The sequence below is a fragment of the Sebastes umbrosus genome, chromosome 8, assembly GCF_015220745.1.
Source record: "Sebastes umbrosus isolate fSebUmb1 chromosome 8, fSebUmb1.pri, whole genome shotgun sequence".
Classification (NCBI taxonomy): Eukaryota; Metazoa; Chordata; class Actinopteri; order Perciformes; family Sebastidae; genus Sebastes; species Sebastes umbrosus.
In genome coordinates, this window is record NC_051276.1 from 32,404,959 (window position 1) to 32,430,830 (window position 25,872).

Below are 25,872 nucleotides of genomic sequence, written 5' to 3' on the forward strand. Positions count from 1 at the left end.
TATGGTCATATTAAATGGCATTTTACTTGAGCTGAACTTTTGATATAATTTGCCAGAATCACCTTCTCGCTGTGAGATGAGCCTAAAAACCATACATCTTTATTTCTCTGACAGTGTACATACAGGAGAGAACAGAAAAGTGTGACGTGTTATTAATTCTTTGTCTGAAAGCAGTTTTTTTTCCAAAGAGAGAGACATGATGAAAAGTGAAATGACAGTCTGAGTAGATCTGATAGTGGGTAGGGTAATAGCAGAGATTATGTTTGGAAAGAAGAGGGGAGGAGGAAGAGGAGGAGAGTCGTTATGTAATCATCTGGATCCACAGTCAATCTATCCAATCCCTCTAATCAAGTCTAGAGGGATCAGTCTGCAGGAAAGATTTGTGTCTGTTGTACAGTACAATTCATAACTGATGTGTGTGTGTGAGACAGACAGACAGACAGAAAGACAGACAGATAGTGAGGGAGAGAGATTAGTGTGTATGCCTAATGCTTACGTGTGTTTTCCAGGCTGTTTAAATGCAAAAATATTTTGTAAAAAAGCCTCTCATACATTAAACAGACAGGATTTCCAGCTATCATATCAGATTAAATCATGAAGTGGAATTATCCCATCTCTTTTAATTGATAGTCTTTAGATTGCCATAATAATCTTATAGGCCTGTGTGTGCGATCACTGGCAGGAAAATCACTCCTCTGGAAACCGGAAACAATTAATTGGAACCATAGACTGTATATAAGACGTGGACGTAGTCACCGTGATGTCACTGTCGTTTTGAAGCCAGAAGTGACACAAGAGGGTGGAGCTAAGTACAACCGAACGCTGGATAAGACATTTTTTATGCGACCAAAATGTTCTAATTAACTTTCATGAACTGAAAACACGCTGTGAAAGGGTTAAAGTTGTAAGACAAAAACACGGACAACTCCCAGACCGGACAACGCCATGGCAGTGACCTGTCAATCACAAGGTAGCCCCGCCCTAAAGCATCCCCTGCTTTATGGTCTATTTAACTCTAAATGGGACCATAATTTACTAAATGAACATCATGCTGTAGTGAAGAAGACTTGAAACTAGCGATTGAGACCATAAACTCATGTTTACCATGTTTACTGAGGTAATAAATCAAGTGAGAAGTAGGCTCATTTTCTCATCGACTTCTATACAATCAGACTTCTTTTAGCAACCAGAGGAGTCGCCCCCTGCTGGATATTAGAAAGAATGCATGTTTAAGGCGTTTCTGCATTGGCTTCACTTTTCAGACCCAGAGATTGCCGCCTGATTGCAACTTAAGAATGTAAAGTAAACCTCTTGACTACAAGCCTTTATATTATACTATATTATATATAGTGTCTAATGGCAGCCCATCAAGCGTCCATTGCTGGGAAGCGAGGCGATCCCCCGCGATAAAAGAAAAACGCTCCTGTGGACATGTACCAACACTTTCTATCTCTTTTCCTGAAGCACCGTGTCAAGCCCTGTCAGTACTGAACAATGCAAGCAAAGAATAACTTCAGCCAGCTGGATCAGAGGTCAGGAAACAGGCTTCACTTGACAAAGCAAAGGAAAAAAAATGATAGAAAGAAAAAGAACAAAAGAATGAGAGTAAAACCACCTTGAAAAATCCAATATAAAAGAAAATGTTTTTCTCTACTCCACAGACAGATTTAACCACAAGTCACACCAGCTGCCAGAAGAAGAAAAGTGTTCAACAGCTAACAAGAAAAGAGTGACAACCTGTGATGTACTACTGTATAGTCAGTCTGGTCTTCTAAAAATTACGTTCCCATACAGCAAAACTGCATTGTCAATTATGTTTCGTTACCAGATTACTGTTCTGTTAAAAGAAACTGTAGAGACCACTTTGAAAAATGTACCAGTCAATTTAGCTGAGAAGAGAGCCTCATTTTTATAAACGATCTTGTTTTGGAGGACAGAAAATGTGATTTTTACAATTGCTTCATCCAAGCCAAGTCACCTACTATCAGGCCTGTTAGGCTGTCATAGTGCTTTCTCTTATTCTGCTGGTTACATGTCTCTCCACCAACAGGTGACCATCCCTAACATTTAAAATAATACCTCATGGATGTGGATACAAGAAGCAGCACGACTCCCGCGAGCATAAAAAGTGAAGTTGGATCTCTACATCAGCTACATCTGCACTTTTTCTCCTCCATGGAATAAGACTGGACTGGACAATTCATTAGATTTATCACTGACTCATCCACTTATCTGAGCCCGGCATGTAATTTCACTTTCCATCCATCCTACCTGCTCCAATCGCAAATTCCCATTTAGTAGCCCGTGTCAGCCGGCCAGACTGGAGTCCCACAGGCGGCTGGCGGCTCCCTCTTTCAATTTCAGTAAGGCCTATTAGAGCCGAGCTAGCAAGTCAACTAGCAGTGGATATCTGGCCTATATTCATCTACAGGGCTGACACACACTCCGAAGCTTCAATTTCTCTCCGCATTTGTCTTAATACATCCCAAGAGGTTGGTGCCGAACAAGCTGTCGCTGCTAATGTAAGTGACACTGAGCCACTGAGCCAAAAAAGTAAAAAGGCAACTGGAAGACAAGACAAGAGTGGTGAAAACTGAAACTCATGTCATGTCAGCTTAGGGCTGGGCGATATGGACAAAATCCTCTATCCCAATACACGTCATTTCATCTTAATAACGATATATATCACGATATAGCATGATTTCTGGTAGTTCAATAAATAAATATTCTATATGAAATAACCACATGGTAAAGACTATTTTTGTATACTCCTGTGTGAATTAAATACTTGACAAATGAAAAGCAGTGAGTATTTTCTCAATTAATTAAGAACTTTAGAGCAAAATGAACAGTTTCAAGTGAAATTATAAAGAAAAATTTAATATTTCCATATGTAGGCTACACATTTGTTAATTGCATTGAACCGAGTGGTAGTGTAAAGTGTGATTTAAAAACAAAAACCGTAATATTCAAATGATATTCGCTCAAAATACTCTGATTTTCGGAGAAATTTGAGTTAGTTTGTGCTTGTTATTCTCAATTTAGACGACGAAATTGTACCACGATATCTCAATATATGATTTCATCACAACATGATTCCATTTCAAAGATGATAAATGATCATATTAAATTATCAGGACCCATGTGGGGAAATCAAATTCCAGTGACTGACAGAAGTTTATGCAGCACTTTAACGCTCCGGGATAACTGGTGTGAACACATAGTGCGAACGTCCGGGAGCGCACAGACACGCGCATGATCGGCGTAGTGTGGGATCGCTGTCACACACATTTTAATGGAGTTAAGGAACTGACAAAAAACACGATCAGCAGATGGATTTATTAGTAGTTTAGCTTTTGAAATCATGCTAAAATAATATATCTCCTATCATAAAATCCTGTGGTTGGTTTGTTTGTTTTCACGTTACAAACGAACCGCACCAGAGCCCGCTTGGTCCACACTAGTTTGAATGAGCGTTCACACCAGCCCCAACGAACCGTATCTAACCAGTCAAGAGTTTGTTTTAACTGAACCAAACGGGTTGGGTGTGAAAGCACCTTGAGTGTACATTTAAAGGTAAATTCATTAGTAGTATGTCGGTCATGTGCTAGTTTGAAGAACTACATACCCGAAAAAGGCAGCTGAATGGAAACTGGCTTATATTTTTGCAACATTCTTTTTAAATTTAAATCTAAAGAAGGAGATATGATCCCTCAGTGGATGGCAAAACATAAACATCACAATATGTATGAGGTTTCTATATACCAGATATATTTACAGTAAGTTTACGTTTAAGTAAGTCAGTTACTGGCTTACTTAATCGCCTAGGTCTTCATTACAGTAAGTAATAAGATTTAAAGTAAGAAGAGCAGCAGGGTGAAACTCACAACATGAAGTCTTGTTCCCAACACGGCTGGTCCCCTCGGACTGTGATGGTGGTACTCTTCACATTTTGCACCTTTAAAGTTACGTAGGCGTTGAACTTGTCTGGAAAAGGCGAGAGAAAAAAACAAGCAAAAAATTATGATTCAGATTTTGTGAGGAAGTCTTTAACATTTTTGTCATGCATACATTTACATGTTTAAAATGTTATTTCGTAACTTATTGGAAAAATGTCCTATGTTAAAAAACAAATATAATTGAAGTATTGTTCTGTACGGTTTGTACCCTCCCGAGGCTTCAGTGACCCATCTTGATTATTGATTGAACTACAGGATATATAAATTTTCTTCCCTGCATAACAATATAGCAAACAGCCATTATTTCTGGAGCAGTGAAGCATCTCTAGCTCATGAAAAGATGAAGGGGAGATAAACAAAGGCTAAAAAAACAACCATGATTTTACAGACACGGGAGAAATAATTTAAACTACCCACATAGAACAAAAACTAAAGCGCAACAACACACTAACTAAGGAACACACAGATTTCATGCAGGATTTAATATTATACACTAATATAAAGGAGATAAAGACGTTATCTCCTACACAGCTGCAGGATATGACCACAAAACACAGAGTTTATGCTAATTTTAGCCTCTGTAATACATGAAGCTTTTTCCTTTAAATCACCAAACAATGCAGAGACTATAAACCACTGTGGACAGCTTATTTGTGCAGAACTGTCAGACAGTGTTGATCAAGTGCAAGTTAGATTAAAAGCAATCGACGTCCCAGTCATAACTCATCAAATACAGTCCTAAATAATACAATGATGTCTTTGTCAATATGAAATAGGATCAACAAATATTTAGATCTGTCTTTCACAAGCGGTACACTAGATTTGAAATGTCTTTCCACACACTGTTAAACCAAAAAAGTAACTCAAAGGAATTGTTGAAGCTGATTACATCGAACATTTAAAAAGCACTTTTTACATGAGAAGAGTCCAAAACAAGTCTGAGTGAAGCTTAAGAGGTAAATGTCTTCCAAAAATGTCATTCAAATACTGCTAATCTGTTTTACCAAGTAACCGAATTGCTAAATTCAATGGAAACACATACTTTAGAGAAAACACGTCTTGTCTCACGTTTAAAGTCAATGTTGAATTTTCTAATTAATGAACCTAGACCACGATCCTTCCCTAACCTAAATGGTGCTAAATGCGAGACTGGTAGCATTTCTATTGCCTCCACGCAGCTCTCAACTCGCAGCTAACGGGGCTAACAGTGTTAACGTGGGGGGAACCAGAGAGTGGGTGCTACACTTCCGCAACGGCGCCCTCGGTCGGTACAACGTTATCAGCTGTAACCACCGTATGAGAGCAGCGCAGAGCGTCGGCTGTGAGCGAGCCAGTGGGGCAAGTTCACATGCACGAACTTGCACTAAAAGGCAAGCACGGCCGGCCCGGCGATGTCAACAAAGCACGGAGAAACTCGGATTACAACTCACACAGAGGGAGAGAGACTTCATTAATATTCTGGATATCATATTGAGCACCATTAACAAATTGCATTGAGTGGCTACATAAATGCAGCTTAAAAAAACATCAAATAGGGAAAACAAATAACTAAAAACTTTTTCAATAAACGTTTTGCAAATATATATTGAGTATTTTTGAAAGAAAATGTAAGCTATGCGGCATAACATTACAAAATACTAAAAAGTAAATCCAAATACCTAAAAACCTCCGCTGGAACACGACTATATCCTCAAGAGGAACTGTTACGGGAAAACAGTGTTTAGCTCCATTTCCAGCCCAATATTACTGCATCTTTTATGTATTTTATTCATTTATTTCTGTTCTCTTCTTCTTCTACAAACTAGTTTTAATTCTGCTTTAAAACATATATTGTATAAAAACCATATTAGCATTCAGTAATGTAAAATGTAAAGTTTCAGCACAAATATTAAGGTGGAAAATCCAGTTTTCAACTTGTGAATCCTCCATATCCAGACACCCAGGAGAAGAGTGGAGGGACGCAGACAGAAATGAACAGAAATGAACAGACATGAACAGAAATGAACAATTGTACCTTAAATAACTGCCGTGTGCCTTCTAATGACGCTCATTTGCAAGATGGTGTCAGTATTAACTGTGGAAGCGCTGAATAGGGAACATTTTGTACCGAGAAAAAGCCACTTCAGGCGGTGAACCACGGTCTCATTACATTTTCTCATCACACACGGATGGCTGTATACGGAGAACTATATGACCCTTTCCCTTCTTTTCATTAACGCTGGTCCATTTTCAGCATTGATTCAGGTTGAATGTATTCATATTCAGGCATGTTAAAGCTACATTTGTTTATTCTACGGAGATAATAACCCTCTCTATTTCCTGGAAGTTCCTCCTTTTTCTCATTGAGGGTCTGAGAATATTATTTCATAATGTGGGGGCGTTGTGGAGCACTTTGATGTTAATGGATACATCACCTTAACTATGTCCTCTTTTACTGTTACTACTGTACACTTGCACTTGCAATTCTTATATTTTTTTATTCACGCTTGCAAAGATGTAGCCTCGTTGCAGACTTCTGCATAGATGCTCACGTCTCAAGTTTTTTCAGTGATTCAAACAAGTTTGGTGTTCATTTGAAATCCATGAAAATGAGCAGCATAAATACTAGATTAGAAGAAACTAGAAAAAAAAAATTCTGAAGAAATGCAGAGTGAATGCTAGATGCTGAAGAGCTTTAATCTGTATGAAGAAGGATACAGAATCAGAATCAGAAAGTTGTAATTGCATGAAAAGCAGCTGAAGCCTTATAAATAGTTAGTTCTGAGTTCCCTGTTAAGAAAGTTACCTTCTGGGGCTTTTATTTTGAAAAACTAGGTGAATCCCTAGTTTCCGGTAACGTACAAAAAGGGGAATTTTACCAAGCTCCAAACAAAGTTAAATATTTCAAAAAGTACATACAATTGGGATGAATGAAAGTTGAATAATAGCCAGAATCTATGGAATATGTGGAACATTTTACAGTTTGAATGGAGTTTCTAGGTGAAAGCATGAATGAGCAGTGAACAGTTGAAAATGCTTGAAAATGTTTAAATTCTGAACATTTCTTCCATTCATTTCAATGGAGAATTTTTGATGAATTATGGTTAATAATTCTGAAAATATGAAAGTTATGAATGAGAAAAGTAATAGCCATCATGTCCTAATTGAGCTGCACGTTTTGATGTTTGAATGGAGTTTCTATGTTGAAAAATGTGGAAGGAGTAGCGATGCAAAAAAAGTGGTCTGACGAAAAATAAAAATAAAGAATGTAGAAGAACATATGTTGTGAATGATTCCAGCATTCACACCAATTAGATTGATGCAGCTGAACAGGTTGTTGTAAGTTGACTACTCTTAAATCAGCATATGTCATTGATAAAAAAACAAACTGTGTTGTATGTTTGCCTTTAATAAAGAATAAACTCAACCCAATGTCCCAGGTGTGTGTGTGTGTGTCTTTCCCTCTAACTCACACTGATCAGCATAATCAGCATAAACCAAGGAGCCAGCAACCACAACCACATACTGTAATCCCTGCTTGATTACCTGCCTCAAATAGCCCACTCTTGGGATGGACTCTGACAAAGCGTATGTTGTGTTGGTGTGTGTATTTGTGTGTCCTAGTACACCTCTGTGTTCCCAATTTTACAACCACTTTGTTTTGAAGAGGGCCAGCGGAGCTGAGGGCAGCATCAGTGGATTTGGGGTGAAGATGAGGTGAGTGACGTGATCGTTCAACTGCATAAATTAATACATTACGGCCAGGGTTTGATTCCAGTACCCAATTTATAATTTGGTTGTGGTTCCAAGTTGGTAAAATACCTGGATTCATTAAGCTCAGAAGTCTTAATGAATCTCTTAACGGTGCTAAAGCTCTCTAACCCAAACCATCCACATTTCTCCTTAAATTCAAGCCATCTTTTGTCATAGGTACTGGCCGTTAATTCATGAGCATAGCCGAGAGCAGTGGGTTCAAAGCTGAATAAAAGGTATTTAGAGCTTGATGGTTTCAGTAAGAGCTTTTTAATAAGGTGCACCAACTAAGATTTGGACATAAAGCATGTCTGCGTCAGAGTAAAAAGATGAGAAAAGTTGAAAAAGAAGATGCTTTATGTTGAAACCTTAGTTGCTGAACCTTAAAAAGCTCTTACTATAACCATGTCCTCCAAGGGTTACCATCTAGACATGACCAAAAAAAAGAGGCAAGCTTAGTAATCACAGTAGTAAAAGGGATGCTTATCATTGTGTTTTGGTAAACACAATGTTGTATACAGATGTGTTTCTTATGTTATGTTCATATTTCTGTTTCAAAATCCCCCTGGAGCTCTTTGTGGATTACATCACTCTGCTGTAGCAAAGAGAGCAGTGCAGCATGAAGCTAATGAAACACCACTGGGGAGGAGAGCACAGGACGATCCCTGATCCTTATTTATGCAGGAAAGGTTGACTAAGCACTTGACCTGCTTCATATTCATACACTTGCACACATTCACACACCTGGGAGCTTCCCAGTACAGTCCTGTTGTACAGTCCTACTTGAACAGCTCCCTTGGGTGGATAACACAACTGAAGAGCATGGCAAGGCTTTCAGGAGGATCCTATTTGAGTTGGTAAGCCTAGAAATTCATTTTGACTTCACTTAAAACACAAACCAATCTCCCAGTCTGTCCCTGCTGTGTCACTTTTACTCCACTGACACTTCATTGCATCTTGGATACATCCGAAAAATATCTGATTTTGAAAAAGACAATTGAAAAAGCAACCACAAACCATTAAGCTTTGTTTATGCTGGCGGCGCGAGACACCGTGGCACGGATCTCCATGGAGAGCACGCACACAAAGGTGTTTATGCTCAATGTGTTGTCATTGTATCTCATGTGGGAATGGGGATGCAGTGTCATTTCTTATGCTGTGTTCAGACCAAGAGCGAAACAAACTTTTCGTGAGGCGCAATTTCATACAAAGTCAATGCAATGAGGCAAATAGACACAAATTCACGCCGGGCGACACGAATGACGCGAATTTCACACTTTTTGTATCCAGTGTTCGCAGGAGTTGAAATATTTCGACGCTGTGTCACAAAAGCCTATCAGCGTCGAGATTCTAAACACCAACGTCGCTGCCGTATTTATGCCTCGAAGACTTTATCTCGACAGTTGATGGAGAAGCTGCATAGCCTGGCACTGATCCATCCAAACTCCATTCAGAAAACAAGCAATTTAAAAGTTGTTTGCTTGACGTCTTGCAGACAGACCTGACAAAGCATGAATTCAGACTTTTTTTTTACAAATCTGCATTATTATGCAGTTATTTCGGCATCCTTTTGAAATTTTTATTGCAATTAAATCACAGCACAATCTGTATATCTTGGGTTCATAATGCAGTAGCAACGTGTGGCTTGCTAGATACAGTCAGTGCAATGCCACTGTATGTGAATACAGCTCGCCGCCGGATGATGTTATGAACTCAGACACATCAGCGTTTGGTTTTCTGACATCTGGGACTTCCAAAGCAGCAACAATGGTTATTTCTTCCATGCTTGATAGCGGAAATGGCGGAAAGAAAAGCTGTTGGTATCAATGGAGACAAGCTCTTTCTCCTCTCTGGCGCGAATGAACACAAATGATACCGGCGGTCCAAATCGCACGAGTAAAGCGAGCCGAAAATTCTCTTCGCTCTTGGTCTGAACACAAATTTAATACTGTACTGAGATTTCATCCTCATATGAGACACATAAAATGTCAAGAGCGTGGCCTATCTGTCACCGCGCCCAGCAGAGCTCCGCAGTAATGACGAAGGCAAAAGACAGGAGGGTGAAATGGTTAATCGGGAATAATCCATCATTCACTTAAGGGGGTTGCCAGGTCTGTGATTAAGGGGACGAGGGGACTGGCAGGGTGCAGACAGCCCCATTTACTGCCTGAGCTAACAGTGGTATGGACAAATTAGGAAAACACAACAACTGGACAAGCCACGAAAAAAAAAAAAACACAAAAATAAACAAAAAACGGAGGAAAAATATAAAAAAATGGAGTCATCGTCTATATTTGGAATCTATTTCCTTTGACACCACCAGGGTTGTCATAGAAGATGACACTCTGCAGACCTCCATAAATGCTTGGTTGCATGCACACACACACACACAGAGACAGACATAAACAAACACACCTTCCTCCAGTAAGCAGCAAGTAACTGCGTCGGGGAGGACATATCCCAGCATGCAGCGGGACCCTCCTGGGGAGCAGCCGGCGTCATTTATAATTAAGTAGCGATGACTTATGAAAATAAATAAGTTATATTCAGTTACAGATGGACGTGCGCGGCGCGGCCAGGCGAGATGACATTTACTAGACTGTCTACAGTAATGAATACTCTATTAAGGGAGGGGATGGAGGAGGCTGGAGAGTGAGCGGAGAGTGAGCGGAGAGTGAGCGGAAAGTGAGCGGAGGAGAGCTTTTGGTGGATGAAGGAAGCTGAAGGAGATATTGAACTGAGACTTAATTCTTTTGGACTCACAAGTACAAACAGACAGGATGTTCTCGTTTTATTTCAGCTGCATTTCTTTCAACATCAACAGCACGTCCGGCTTTAAAATCACATCTTCTGATCACGGTTCAACTTCTTTTAACACGCATTCATTATTATTTCAATATTGACATTGAAGTGACTACATGTAATGTGAAAGGGGTCGCTTGTAGTGACGTCAACCACAAATAATCACCAACTCTGCAGCTCGACGGTGTTAGCCTCTATAATAGTATAATTTCCGGGGGTTGCCAGATGATTGTGGAGAAAAAAATATATATAAATAACATGTTTTAGATTGGGGAATGTTTTTTTCAATTGCATCGCCTGTACCAGTGATATCATTTGGCTCAGAATAGATTTTATTGAGTGTGTTTGTGAGAGTCAAAGTGTGCTTGCACATGAGTTTTACCGGCAGGTCAAGGGAAGAGAAAAAGCCTCAGACTCAGACTCCAACACAAACCACACGGAAGCACCAAAACCGCAAAGTTATATCTAGTGAAGCCCGTCTTGCAAAACAGTGTTGGCCGCGGTCGCCCTTCGCGAGGGTACCATCTAAAGGTTTTTGACCTGTCCGTGCACATCCAAAATTGTGTAACTACACAGACATGGATGGGTGGAGAAAATGGACTTTGAGGAGCTTTGAGAATGCTGGTTTTGCCGCAAAAGTATAACCGAGGCTTCAGGAGGAATTGTTTCAGTCTGCAATAAGCGACAGACAGAATACAAGTCAGACAGCACAGCAGTTGAGGCTGTGCTGAGACAGGGCTGCCTCATTACACCAACACCATTGCCTCATTATTGTCAGGGATTCCTCTGCATTCATTAGGCTGCGGTGGGTCATCACAGCGAGATAACCACTGCTACTGATGAGCAACGCGTCAGGTATGAAAATGGTCAATTCCCTGTTCAAACACACCTGAAGATAGGTCTGTTGTTCAAGGTTAATGATTTATTATAACAAGTACAGTCCACAATTTTCATTGCCTGCACTCGAGCAGAAAAGGAAACCAAAACAGGTATGACAATGATCCAAAATAAAAATAAATTCACACCAAACTTCCCCATCAGGACCAGTCACCTACTATTAAAACTCAGAAGCTACGCTTTTTGTTTCTAATTCAGATTACCTGTCAGGATTGTTTTACCAAAGCAGCTTGAGATTCAAACTAGTTTCCCTCTGATTAAAACAATAAGAAGAATAAGAAGAAGAAAGGCACTTTATTAATCCCCGAGGGGAAATTCAATTTCAATTTCACCTTGTGGTTGTATGCCTCTGCCAATTAGTCAAGTTGCAGTTTAAATCCACATCTGTCTAAAATGTCATCTCTTCATCATTTTATCCTGTTAGACATTTGTGTGAAATTGTCATAATTAGAATATGAATTCTTGACTTATGTCCAAAAACGTGTCATGTGAGGTCACAGTGACCTTTGACCTTTGACCTCAGTTCATCCTTGAGTCCAAGTGGACATTTGTGCCAAATTTGAAGAAATCCCATCCAGGCGTTCCCTAGATATCACGTTCACGAGAAAGGACGGACAGACGGGCGGACAACCCGAAAACATAATGCCTCCGGCCATGGCTGTTTGACCTGCTTGTGGCACTAGATGAAAACTTTGAGAATCAATAAAGTCATCAGTATACATTCTCACGAATGTCCGTACCAAATATCACAGCAATCCATCCAACAGTTGTAGGTTGGCTCACAGCTTTGGACCGGCAGACTACCTGACATCAACGTCTCTAGAGCCACAGTTTCAGTCTGGCTAAAAACAGGATAATATGCCTTAACTCTTTTAAACTAATAAAGTGACACATATACCAGGCAACATCTCTCAGGGGTTGTCCACCAGTGGGGTTTCAGGAGGGCTTTGGGACAGCAGCCAGCTCCCCGAGGGCTAAGAATCTATTGCTTTTTACTATTATGATAAATCAGATCATGTTTCCCAAACTGGGGCATTAGAGTGGGACAAGCTCTGCTGGTTGTGTCTGACCTGAGACTAATAATCATGTCACATGACAGAACATGCATACGGTCTATCAACTACTTGACTGAGTGTTACAGCCCTGAGGGAAGGTAGGTTTGATGTTTTAGGTCAAATTTAAAAAGAAAAACCAGACATAGACTTCCCTTCCTTCCTACCGGCACTTCTACATTTTACTCTTTGGCATACCGCGACTTTTTCTTGCGCACTTCTCAGAGGTGGCCGGTATTCTTTTCTGCCTTCTCCATATCAGGTTCTCTGGGCGGTAAGGGTAAATAATAACAGTTCAGCGCCAGTGTATTTGTGCCGCACCTCATAATATGAAGATAAAAACAATGTGGAGAGAATCTGGACGATGCACGGCACGGGGGACGGGGGACGGGGGACGGGGGACGGGGGTTCCTTTTGGTAAAATAATTAGTGAGCTGTTCATCATAGCTTATTTTATATATGAACAAATAAGTAAGGGATAATGTACAGTGAGCCGGTCGTTGTTGTGAAATAAACCCCAACAGGGCGATGCCACATGCCGACTTGAAGCAGAGGGTTCTTGCATCGCCCTGAAGGGGTTTATTTCACAACAACATTTCACAACCGGCTCGCTGTCTATTATGAAATCAATAATTTGACACAAAAACGGTCTGCCAGAGTCCAACATCAGAACTGCGCCCATAGCAACGGTCTGTTATCCATAGCAACGGTCTGCTATAAATAAATAACAGACCGCAGAACGCTGTGATTTACCAATCAGAATAGAGTATTCAACCAAGCCGTGTAATGATAATTAATTAAACTATATTTAAATGTTTTGATTTATAGAATATGATTTTACAGGGCAAACATTTCCAGACTATTTAAATGTTCAGACGAAGGCTGTAATGTGTGTAAATAATAAAATAATAATTTAACTGGTAATAATAATGGTTCAAAATTATGTGAAATTGCTTAATATTAAGTCGCAAACCTTAAAATTTTCTTGGGAATGACCCAAACTCAATATCTCCTTGCATTTTTTATTCACTGTAGAAATTCATAATGTGTCTCTTTATGCTGCTGCATAATATGTATCACCTAAAACCTGGATGATACCCTACTATAGGCTACAAATAACACAGGAAAGCACTTTTATTAACACTAAACACACCACCTTAACTACTATAATGTTCCAGTTGGAATATTATTGGAGTATTATAGGCCGACTATAGAAAATGCATAGCCCAAGTATAACAATATAACAATAAAATCACAACTGATTATGACTCGTGTAAAGAAATAATGAATAAATAGGAATACGTCGCAAGAGATTGACAATACCGGCTGATACACACGCCAACATGTGAATAAGTACCAGCACTTATTTATTTCCACTTCAAGCACTGTGTGTGTGTGTCAGACAATTTACAATAAGAGGACTGCGATGTAATGTATCACTGAAATAAAAACACTCGAGGATATACCGTATCAAGCAGCTATTGCTCAACCCCCACTTTGCTCTGTATTTCCTAAACTACTGCTACTCCACCAAAGTGTTTCAAGTTTAAGGACGGTCTGCTGATTCCGAAAACCAGTTTCGTTTTACGAGCAACTTCTTTGGTATTATAAATGAGTTAAACTGCATAACATTCAAAGGGAGGAACTACAGAATAAATGAATTATAGGGCATTTCTACAGTAGCTCTGACTGTACGGCAGCAACATCATCACTCATGTCCAGTTTTATGAACCCTGGGGAGGCCAATCAAATCTCATCCTTCCGCTCTGAAAATCTGCTCTGCCATCGGATGCCAGAGGCAGCCAATGACGAATCATCTCCTGTATCTGGAGTCTGTCTCTGTCTCCTAAAGACATTGAGGGATTTGTCTCCATCTTCCTCCTTTATGCCGGGATGACACGTTGTCATTTCAGGCTAGCAGGTGGCCCTTTGTCTGTGATGATCTATTGATTTTATGCTCTCCTCCTCTGGCTTGACTTTTTATTCTCCCACTCGTCGCTGTTGTTCTCCCCTCATCATCGCCCGGAGAGAAGCTGGGACAAACAGCTGCAGCCAGCAAAGAGGTGAAAAAAAAATAAGGAAAAGAAAGGTGGATGGGAAGACGGTGTTCCACTTTTGACTGGCTGCTGAATTGTTGATGCTTCATCCCTGAAGAGGAACTGTATGAAAAAGCTTTTTCAGCTGTTGTTCTCCTCTGTTACATCTACTGAGGACATCCAAGTACATGACCAAGGAGAGATTCAAACATGGGCTCCGCAAGGAGTGAATGAAGAAACTGTAAATTTCTTCAACATTCCACAAATTGGAAAGTCAACTATCTCTTCGTCGAGTCTTAAGGTCACTACCTTCTCTAGACTTACTGTAAAGTCCCAGCTCTAGCCACATATAACTCAGATATAAACTATTAATGAGAAAAAAATCCACAACAGCTCCTCTTATTAAGATGAACACACCTCTCAATGTTCAAACATCAGCAGACATCATGCATTAGCTCTTACCTGGAGGCCCGTGTAGTTTGGCTTTCTTCACTGGAAGAGAAGAAAAGAAAACACAGATTAGTCACAACATAAGTTAATTTGTTTTATTTTGTCTTTGCTTCTCTTTTGGCATTTTGTTGCTGTGGTACCATTCTTCTCCTTGATAAAATTTGAATGTAATTTGTGTTGTTTTTGTTTTTTGGGGGTTGGATGGTTTTATGAACCTCTTAGGATTGTTTTGGTAACCTGCACAGATGATGCTTCTTTCCTTCTTTCTTTTCTTGCAGCAGGGTTTATCTTCTGTGCTTAAGCGCTAAATTTATCTGAGGTTAGGTAGAATATCTCAAATGCTTTATGTGAAATGCACAAGACATCATTTTAAATTTGTAGTAAAATAACATAAAAAGTTGCCAGAACCAGAGCTTAAAAATTCTGACTTACTGTATTTGTGTTCAGAGACCAAAAGCTAGATAGATGGAGGACAATATGTAGAGTAGATCATTAGTGTTTTCATTACACTAGGGATTTTCTACTATCTGATGATTGTGACATTAATAAATATATAAAATAGAATTTCTTAGGGACCGTGTCCTCCTAAGCGTTTGTTTCCAAGCTGAAAACGCAAGGTGCTCTTCTGAAAACGCTCAGCTGGGAGCGCTGAGGGCACTTTGGAAGCACGCTTTGGTTGCATCTGGTTGCTATGATACTGAATATCCCAGGAAGTAAACATGTCGGCACCGTCAGTACAATGTAGAGTACTTTCTCTGGCCCCTGTTCTGGATGATGGGAAGTCTGCAGGGAGAGATGACGAACCCGCCGGTCTATGTTCATGGATTTTGTGGGTGAGGAAACATCTCGGCGAGTATGATTGTTCAATTCAGATTCAGATTCAGATCAACTTTATCATCCAACACGGGGAAATTGATTTGGTCCAGTGCTCCAGACATGAGGACAACATAAAGTCCACAGTAAAAACAATAAAAACAATAGCATAACATACTCAAAATTATAAACACATCTGATCATGCCTTGGTGGTAGGCTATTTGTCCAGCCTCTTCTCTAGCGTGATTGGATGGCTGGGTTAAAAGTGACGCAGCGTTTTACTCAAAGTTGAACATTTTTCAACTCTCAGCAACCTAAAAAAAATGCTAAACGTGCAGCCCTCAGCACAGAATAGACGCTCAGCGCCTTGTCATGCTGATGGCGTGTTTACCATAGCGTAAATAAGCGGCGCTCCCATTATGAAGCAAAAAATAAAAAATATTAAACCTTAGCTGACTTCATGGTGCTTGATGAATGCATTAGCAAAAAACAGTCAAACTTGTGATTTTAATATGCCAGTAAACAATTATCCTTAATGAAGAAAATGATGAATTGTTGTAAACAGTCACAGCACTTAGTTTGGCATGTTTGACTGTAGAAAAAAAAACTATATTAGAAAAGATGGTAACTAAGACACTGAGGCTTTAATATTTCATATGCATTATTATTTTAGTGCATCTTGGTAAGCCCATTATTAAATCACAAAACCATGTGTCTGTATTAGCACTGTAGTGTAGGTAATGGATGTAGTCAAAATATATTCTGTGTGAATCAACAAGCAAAAAGGAAACGAGTTGTGAAAAGACAATAGACACAGTCTGCTGAACACATAAATATTAACTATAATGTTTTATCCTGTGGCTGGACAGATGCATTGCTTTATGATACACATTTATTGTGACAGACTGAACCAGGATTCTTTCAGTAACAGCTTTATCACAGTGTTTATGGTCAAATAAAACCACTTCACCTCTTACAACACATACTAAGGAGTAGTAAATACCTTTAGATAACAAGATAGTCCTCCATTTAAGCTCCTAAAGAGTTATTTTTTATAGTGTGACTGAATTAAATGTCTTTGTGTGATGTGAAATGGTATCTAACACTGCTGAACCTACAGAGAACTATGCCAACACCAACTGCTAACGCTCATGCCAACATAATACGGTTTTAGAAGATTTAAATATTTACTTCTTTGCCAACACTTCTTTATCCTGATAGCAACTTTAGCTGATGTTATTTCAGCCCTGTGTTACACTGAGTCACTCACAGGTGGAAACAATGACATCACTGATTGCTGCGTTGCACTGTAATAGCTGCAGGAACAGAAACAGTGTTAATGTTTATAGTTCCACCTCTTTCACCTGCTGTTCTTGCAGGCTGCTATGAAAACGGTCTGAAGATACAAGAAGATTTTCTTATTTTTCTGTATTTTTTTATTACCTCTTCAGACACTTTCCTGTTTTAGTCTACTGTAACATGAATTTCCCCTCTGGAAATTAATAAATATCTTATTATTTTATCTTCAAATAGCAGGAGAGACTTGTGTCTCTGGTGGCGGGGCGAAATGTAACTTGCTTTTTGCATTTGTACAACAGAAACTAATGAGAATGTGTTCTTGACAGTGTTACTCCAAAGTCCAAAATGCAAATTGACTTATTGTGGGTAAAATATTTTTGGCCTCCAAAAGTAGGCATGACAAAAAAAAGTTTTGAAACCACTGCTATAGCGAATTTGTTTTAAGCTATTGCATTTTTTAGAAAGAACACAGTAGTCCTGTTTCAGAAACTGCTAAATATTCAACAATAATATTGTGAAAATAGTGTAAAACTAGAAGTGCACTCGGAGAGCACAGACCTCCGCCTAGGCAGATTTCATGTACGTCACTGGGTGACGCGTCATGAACATGTCATCAGTTACACTGCGCATGTCTTAAAGCCTGTGTTGTTAATGCACAGGCTGAGCGGAGTTATTAAAAAAAATTCCCGAAGCCGGATCATGACCTGGATCGCCACCGAAATCTATCTATTCATTGTGCCACACCCCACCCCTCCAAAAAATGTCATTCAAATCCATTGTGGACTTTTGGAGTAATCCTCCAAACGGACAAACAAACCAACAAACCAACAAACAAACCGACAAACAAACCAACGCCGGTGAAAACATAACCTCCTTCCTAGGCCTTCAGCCTTGGCAGAGGTAAAAAGGAATATTTAGAGAAATGATTAAAACAACACAGTAGTGACAGCTCACACACAATGCAGCAAAAAATATCTTGAAATGCCCAACACGTTCTCATCCCAACTCGTCACATATTGACGCTTTGTCAGACCCCTCTGCGTTACTTTTTCGGTCGTACTAAATATGATGTTGTGAATTAATCAAAAACACCTGCTTATAGTATTAGGCAACAAAACTACTTAGTTAGGTTTGGGGAAAAAAACAACTTGTTGGGCTTAAAATTACTACATTCTTACAGTGCAAACACGACTGGACATTGTGAACATGGGACACAAACGATCAGCTGATTGTAAAGTGAAAATGAAACGTAACGCACAGGACATGAACAGCAATCTACTGGATGAAAGCGCTGTGTTTTTTTATGGACCCATCCACCTCCCCTACCATCCGCCATGTGTGTCTCTTTTGCTCCTTAAACCTCGTCACAACAGCACTTTCCCCAGCGTTTACTGTTGCCACGGAAGGGTTTAGATTGTAGTTAATGGAAAGCCCGGTGAGTCTCCTACCTATATCGAACGCAGACGGCCGTGACAAAGCATCGATATTTGACGCCCTGGGAATGAGAAGGGGCTGAAATGCCAGAGTGTCTTGAAATGCCAATGTGTGCTGCGCTTTAGGCTAAAAAGTGACTCACTGATGCAATTACTTTACTATGCAGCAGTACAAAAGTTTATCGCCCTTTTGAGGTAATTTAGTTATTTAAATTAGGTTTAAAATGCATATTCTCGCTAAGGGAGATCAATACGTTTATTCAATCACAGCTCCAAAAGTGTGAGATGTGATAAGAGAGAGAGACACACAGAGAGATCGTTAACAGGTCATTTGTCTTATAGGCTGTCAGCACAGCTTGCCTTGTGTGTCACTCGGGCCAGCTTTGGCGGAGGCTCACAGGAAGCCCGGTGGCCTCGTTGGTTCAGTGCCAGTCGGGCTCTGACAATACCAGCGTGAATGGGCTGACACTGTGAAAGAGACTCACAGTGATGCTACAGAGAGTCACAGAGAGAAGAGTCGTACATAGACAAACAGGATTAAATGTGTAAGATTGAAAATAAACAGAAATGTATGTATTGTCTGTCAACATCACTGCAGGCTCGCTGCTGTTCAAATGTCTTCTGTAACTTATTGCAGTCTCATATTGAGCATTTCTTTCATCAGTCTCTCTGAATTTTTTTTTTTTATATTTCTGGTGTTTTCATATTTTAAGATAAATGAGCATCTACTGCATCACTTCCTGATAGGCAGTGGAACATCTGAGTGTTCTTGTTGGAACACAGAATGAAAGGCAGTCACTGATAATGGAGGGTGTGAGGTTATGTTAGTCTTTATGAACAAGTAAAGGACTTTAAAATCAATTCTTAAAGCTAGCCAGTGCAGGTAATGGTAATGCAATTAATGTTATGCATATTATTAAAAATGCTGGCTGCAGAAATCTGAATTAACTTTTTAGGTTGCCCAGAAAAAAGTGCAAAAGAGTTGCATTAATATAAGCGACTTGTAATAAAAGCATGTATCCGCATTTCAGCATTGTTCCGAGTTAAAATGTGACACAAAATCACCTAAACTAACAATAAACTTTCTTCCTGACAAGTATGAGCAAAACCAGTCAAGCACTGGACCAGAGAGACCTACGATCACCCCGATTTTGCACTAAACAATTTTTCACGTAAATTTACGACTTCATAATCTCGCAAATTTGTAAGTTTTTTTCTGGTAAATTTGTCATGTTAATCTCAGAGAATATCTGAGTGTTTGTCTTGTAAATTTATGAGTTTATATTCTTGCAAATTTGTGAGTTTTTTTTCTCCTAAATTTGCCACTTTCATCTAACAAAATATCTGAGTGTTTTCTCGTAAATTTACAACTTTAATCTTGGAAATTCTGAGTTTTGTTTCTCTGAATATTATCCCCCTCTCTCGGTTTCGTAATTATTATTTTTATTTTTTACCTGTGGCGCTAATACAAGTCATGGTGTAGCCATCTTTGTCCAATGTTTACAAGCTGTTTTGGGGCAAAAAGTGTAAAAAAGTGTGAGAGAAATGTTAAAGCCTGTTAAATATCCCCTCACACTAAAGACTGTACAGAGTACCTACCAGAGACTAAGTGGATACACATGCTACATTACTACCTCATGGTTCACCAGAGAGGAGCTCTGTAAGGACACTGAGGCTACTTACTATTTCTTAGGGCAAACTGATTATGTCATTTTATTGATCCCAGGGTGGCAATTAATTGTTTTTGGTTAAGTAGAGAGCGAGGTCAGACAGCAGCAGTGTGTGTTGAGATGTTTTTAACAAGCCCCTTGAGAGGATTTTTTTGTTCTATCAGCAGCACAAACTTGTGATTTTATGACATCCTTTCTGTTCTGTTACGGGTAAATAAAAGGATCAATCCTGTCCCTGTCGAGGCAGAATTTAAACAAACATATTTTATTCTCTGCAAATAAAGGAAAGACAAGACTGGGTCTGAGAATCAACAATGTTCAGTCACATCAATCAGAAGTTTTGAGCCGAATGTTGAAGTGCTGCTCTCAGCTCCGTCACTCAGGGATTCAATAATACAACTCCAAACCACGGCAGACAATGTAAATCACCGATGCTTCGTCGTCTTTTTACCAGAGTGATCACAGCTACTGAAGATGAATTCTTTTTAGTGCATTTTATCACTGAACTGCCATTAAAATACACACTTTCTGCTGTTTTTAAACAGTGTGACTGTCTGTGTGATTGGCGCCCCCACGGCCCAGAGATGCCAGCTGACACGTCTCACACTCCACTCTGATTTAATGCTTCACACAACATATTTTGAGCTTCAAGTTGGTCATACTGGTCACACATTACCAAGCAGCACATCACAACCAAAAGCACGATATCAGAAGACAAAGTTGCAAAAGTGTTTGACAAATCCGAGTAAGGGTTAAATCAGCAGCAACTGGATTTGGTTTAGATTGTGTGAATGGGTTCCTGGGTTCCCTTACCATTTAGCCAGAACTGAAGAAGCTTTTTGGATGAGAAGTGAAACATCTTCAAGAATCTAAACCAAGTCCAGTTGCTGCTGATTTAACCCTTACTCGGATACCAAGACCTGGATGACTGAGAACCTTCACAAACATGTTTGACCAATGTTAACAACTGCAACAGTATTTTTTGGCTTTGAGCATATTGTTTTATGCTAAATGCAGTACCTGTGAGGGTTTATGGAAAATATCTGTCATTGTTTTGTGTTGTTAATTGATTTCCAATAATAAATACATACATACATTTGCATAAAGCAGCATATTTGTCCACTCCCATGTTGATAAGAGTATTAAATACTTGACAAATCCCCCTTTAAGGTACATTTTGAAAAGATAAAAAAAACGGTTAACTATGGAAAATCATGCGATTAATCGTGATTAAACATTTTAATCGATTGACGTCCCTAATTAATAATAATAATAAAGTATTAATAGGTAAATGTAGTGGAGTAAAACTTCAAGTATTTGACTCTGAGATGTGGTGGAGCAGAAGTTTAAAGTAGTATAAAATGGTAATACTCAAGTAAAGGGGATACAGAGAGGGCGAGGCTGATCAGAGGTAGTAAAGCAGGTCACATATCAGACACGTGTCCTCCGGGGTGATTGTATGAGAGGATGCGTGCTGCTGCTGCTGCTGCTGCTGCTGCTGATGATGACCGAGCGTTTGGCTGGTGGGATAATCTCTCCGAGCTAATGCCTTAAGCAGGGCTGAAATCTACCAGACCCTGCTGCATTGTACTGTGTGGATGAATACTGGAACCAGGAGAAAGGACCATGTGGGAGAGCAGAAAGACTTTTTGACTGGCAAGAATTAAGAGCAGCTGATTTTTGACCTTACGGAGCATCCAAAGCTTTTATGAGCGCTTCATGAAGGGAAGATTTTGAGGAAAGCCACTGTGGCTGTTTGGGGAAAACAACTGATGTTGAGTCATGAGTCATGGACTGGATTAAACCTGCCGCTGAAGAGCTGTATGAGAATGATTATGTCACACACAGATCTGTAGCGTCTGTGCATGCTACAGATGGCCAACCATTAATATCTTTTTTCAAAAGAATTATGTTTTAGCACGCTTTCAGCCGAACTTTTGTTTCTATTTACAATACACTAAGTTGTATCATTGCATAATGTGACTTTTTCATGCGATGATTTGAGGTTTTATTGATTTAATGAACACAATTTTGACAAGATTTCAATTTCAGACATTAGTCAAACAACAGAATTAAGAGGAGGCTCTGTGATCAGCAGTCAGCTCAGCACTCCTGCACAGACAACGCTTAAACACACAAACACTATCAGTCACTCTCACACATACTCGTTTTCCAAAGAGGAAGTGAAGCAATTTATTCTCATGCAACTGATCGTATATCTTATCTTTTTTTATCTATTCATTTTCCTACGAATGTCCAGCAACACGTGTCAATTTCCGCTCGTTACATGAATACAGTCTTTTCAAAATAAACTTCCGTCTTCACAGGAAACAACTTCCTTAGGTTTAGGCAATACAATTACTTAGTTAGGTTTAGGAAAAGATCGACTTGGTTAGGATTAGGCAACAAAAATACTTAGTTACGTGACAAATAAATCAGCGTTGACTTCTGGTTTCACACGGGACATGAAGGCCGGTCTCCTGAGCAAAAATCTGGTATTTTTAGACACAACCATCCACCCCGACCTCCTCCCTCCCTGATCCTTATACTTCCTGGTTCACGATTACGTGGATTACATATGCATTGATTTTGTGGGATATATACGAATTACAGTGCATTACTTTTCGTGGGTACTAATGTTTTATGATACCAGAGTGAAGACGTTTCTCCTCATTTGTTAGTTGTTTTAAGAGGAAATTCTGTTTGGTCTTATTTCCATCGTCTTGGCCATCATTTCTACCAGTTATGATAAAAAAACACACGGGCAAAAAGACAATCAGACAAACTGTTTACAACTAGTTTAGCCGTGCATGCACAACTACATCAAGTAATGTTTACAGCAGCAGCTGAACTGTCGTCAACTGGAGTAATATTCACTTCATCTGGTTCACTTCACTGTCTCCACGCGGCCTCTCTGATCTGCTGTTTGCTGACTTCACTACATGAGTGTGTGTGTTTGTGTGTGTGGAAGAGCGACACAGAGAGCAGAGGAGATGCCAACCGAAATGTTAAAAAGTACAGATAAAACGTCGGAGCATATCAATACTAAGGTCTTTAATAATTTAGCACTTGTGCTCGTTTAATACCGGTGTTACACCAAAATCTGTGACCGCAGAGAGACAGCAACACATAAGGTCACCATTTCTGACGGCGATTAAAGGTGAGGATTAAACGCTTTTACAATTTAAAGAGTGTTGCTGGCTCTCTGCAGTCACAGATTTCAGTTTAACATCGGGTTTCGGTACCCATCCCTAAACACAAGGTATGGGTTGGATCTGGATGTGGACCTCGGTCTGGACTTTGAGAAGCCCTGCAATACAATTACAAATCTGTCTGCTACTTCAGCACCACGGACAGCGCCATGGATTTATCAACACACAGACACAGTAGAGTGAGGCTGCTGATGTTTCAGAGCCATTGATTCTAACTGGCACAAACCTCAGTCAGATAAAGGATCAATGAGTCAGGCAGACTAGAGTACGGCTCCACACTAATACATTCTCGTTTTAAAATGGCGTTTCAAAATGAAAACGATCTCCGTCCAGACGAGCGTTTTGCTGTTTCATAATTCATCTCTGTCTGTCTCCGTCTGAAGCAGCGCGGTTGGTTGTTCAATTACAGAAAATACTACGAAAGAAGAACAGTAAAAAGTAAGACCAGAGATTTCTTTGCTTGCTTTGCTTTGCTAGTATAAGGCGTTCAAAACGGCGTTCAACACAACAGATGCCGTTTGTTTTCTTCCGGAAAAGGTCCATGTGATAAAGGAGTGATGAATCAGGGAAGGACTCGTCATGACTGATAAGACCCAAACAGGAAGTGAACGTGGGCGTCTGCGTCATCGTTTTCAAAGTTTTCCGTTTTCTGTCCATCCAGACTAAAACGCAACCCCAGAGTTTTAAAACTAAAACGTTCTCAAACGTCTTCGTTTTAGGGGCTCGAAAACGCCGGAGTAATGTGGACGCTAGGCATAAACGTAGCAAAAGTTATGCGGTTTAAAACGAAAACATATTAGTGTGAATGTAGCCTAACATATTCAACTAAACCACCCTCATCCCCCCTCAAAACGCCTACTGAGTATAAGTAAGTATAACCCAGTATTATCCTAAGTTTTTTCTTAAAATTTTTACCAAATGGAGAATTAAACTAGCCGTGAAGAGACCACTCAACATCCCCAAACAATAAATAAATTCATTAATTAGTAACTGACTACTAGTGATATCTATGTTGATATAAAGTGCAAAAACAAATGCCATTTATATTTGCAAATTATACAAAACTACACTTTGGCATTATTACTATATCCACAGTGGTATGCCACATGGACAAATTCTAGTTTGTTCTATATGTATTTTTTCAATAGACTGTGATGTTAGCCTGACTTTGAAGAAATAATCACAGAAGTATTACTTATTAAAAGTATTACAAAGCCATAGTGATTACATGTCATTTCCTGTGTGCACCGGTGACATTCTTCTCTTCGTCGGACTGAAGCTCCGACTGCGATCACTTAAAGGCTGCTCTGGTGGCTCCGGTTTGATCTCTTTGAAGTGACGTGTGAAAGTGCGACTTTGAAGTTCAAGGGTGGAAATAACCTCTCAGTGGTGAATTAAAGATGGTTTTTGAGCCTCTGAAGCCTCGCGTCCTCGCGGAGAGATGACACATCAGCTTGTTCAGCGGGAGACTCCCTTGCTGAAACCAGGCCACATACGGTGAGAGCTCCGGGGGGGGAGGGTCCAAGACTTTTAGTGTGTTTGTGTTGGTTATGTTAAGCTTTCTTCCCTCAAAGGTTTGGATTAATGATTAAATATCTGTCTAATGGCTATGGAGCAAGGTCAAGTTTAAAACAAAGGCAAACTAGTTTTTTTTCCTCCTCCACCTCAGTCATCCAGTCGAAACTATTTGCAGGAGCGACTAATAATGAATGAGCAGCTGAGGCTGATGGGAATGTCATTAGTTTTGCAGGTATTTGGTCAAACAATAGTGTTGCACACATAGAAATTTTGACCTGATGATGGCGCCACATGAAAAGTCAGTGGATCATCAAAGTTATTACAGTTCATCCTGTGGAGAACAAAAATGTTCGAACCATATTTCATGGTAATCCGTCCAATAGCTGTCGAGACGTTTCACTTAAAACCACTAATGTCAGCCTCGTGGTGGCGCAAAACGAAACATCAGCAGATCTCTAAAGTCAGTAGGATTCATCACCTGGGGACCATGAATGTCTCCTTCAAGGCCACTAGCTTGGTAAAGATATACGTTCTTGTACACCTGCTTATATAAAATATTCTGAACAAGCGGGATAGAAGAATCTCTAAAGATTGTGGAGATGTTAGGCATTGGGCCGAGATCACACCGAGACATGTCGCTACAGACGCGGCCGCTTCAAAAATGCCTTGGTAAAGTGCATCAGGTAAAACGGTGTGGTGCCCCTGAGGAGCGGGGCTGCGTGCACAACCGGGTGGTCAAATGTAATTAACTGGGGAAAAAAATGGATTCGTTTGCCTATTAGTATTTCAATAATATAGTTCATCGTTTGCATTTGCTGTTGTCCCACTGTTTCTACACAACCCTGCTGTCTCCTATATAATTACGTAACAAAATACGTTTCCCTCCAAACGTAATTGAGAATGCAGTTTAGTTGTATGGGAACAACATTTTTAAGAGCCAGGGCTGGTCCTGCCGGCATCAAGTAAGGAAGGAAGTGGTAAATTAGTAAAGCCCGCCT

General features: G+C 39.8%; 1 protein-coding gene across 6 annotated transcripts in view; it reads right to left on the reverse strand.

Annotated features, from left to right (window-relative positions):
- Positions 1-25,872, reverse strand: part of LOC119492936 (protein unc-13 homolog B-like) — a 199,330-nt gene that overhangs the window by 164,101 nt on the left and 9,357 nt on the right. For all 6 annotated transcript variants that reach the window (XM_037777840.1, XM_037777844.1, XM_037777841.1 and 3 more), the window contains exons 2-3: positions 14,941-14,970; positions 3,888-3,987 (exon numbers count right to left, since the gene is read on the reverse strand). In XM_037777840.1, coding sequence (XP_037633768.1) covers positions 3,888-3,987; positions 14,941-14,970 — 130 coding nt within the window. The remainder of the gene's footprint in view (positions 1-3,887; positions 3,988-14,940; positions 14,971-25,872) is intronic.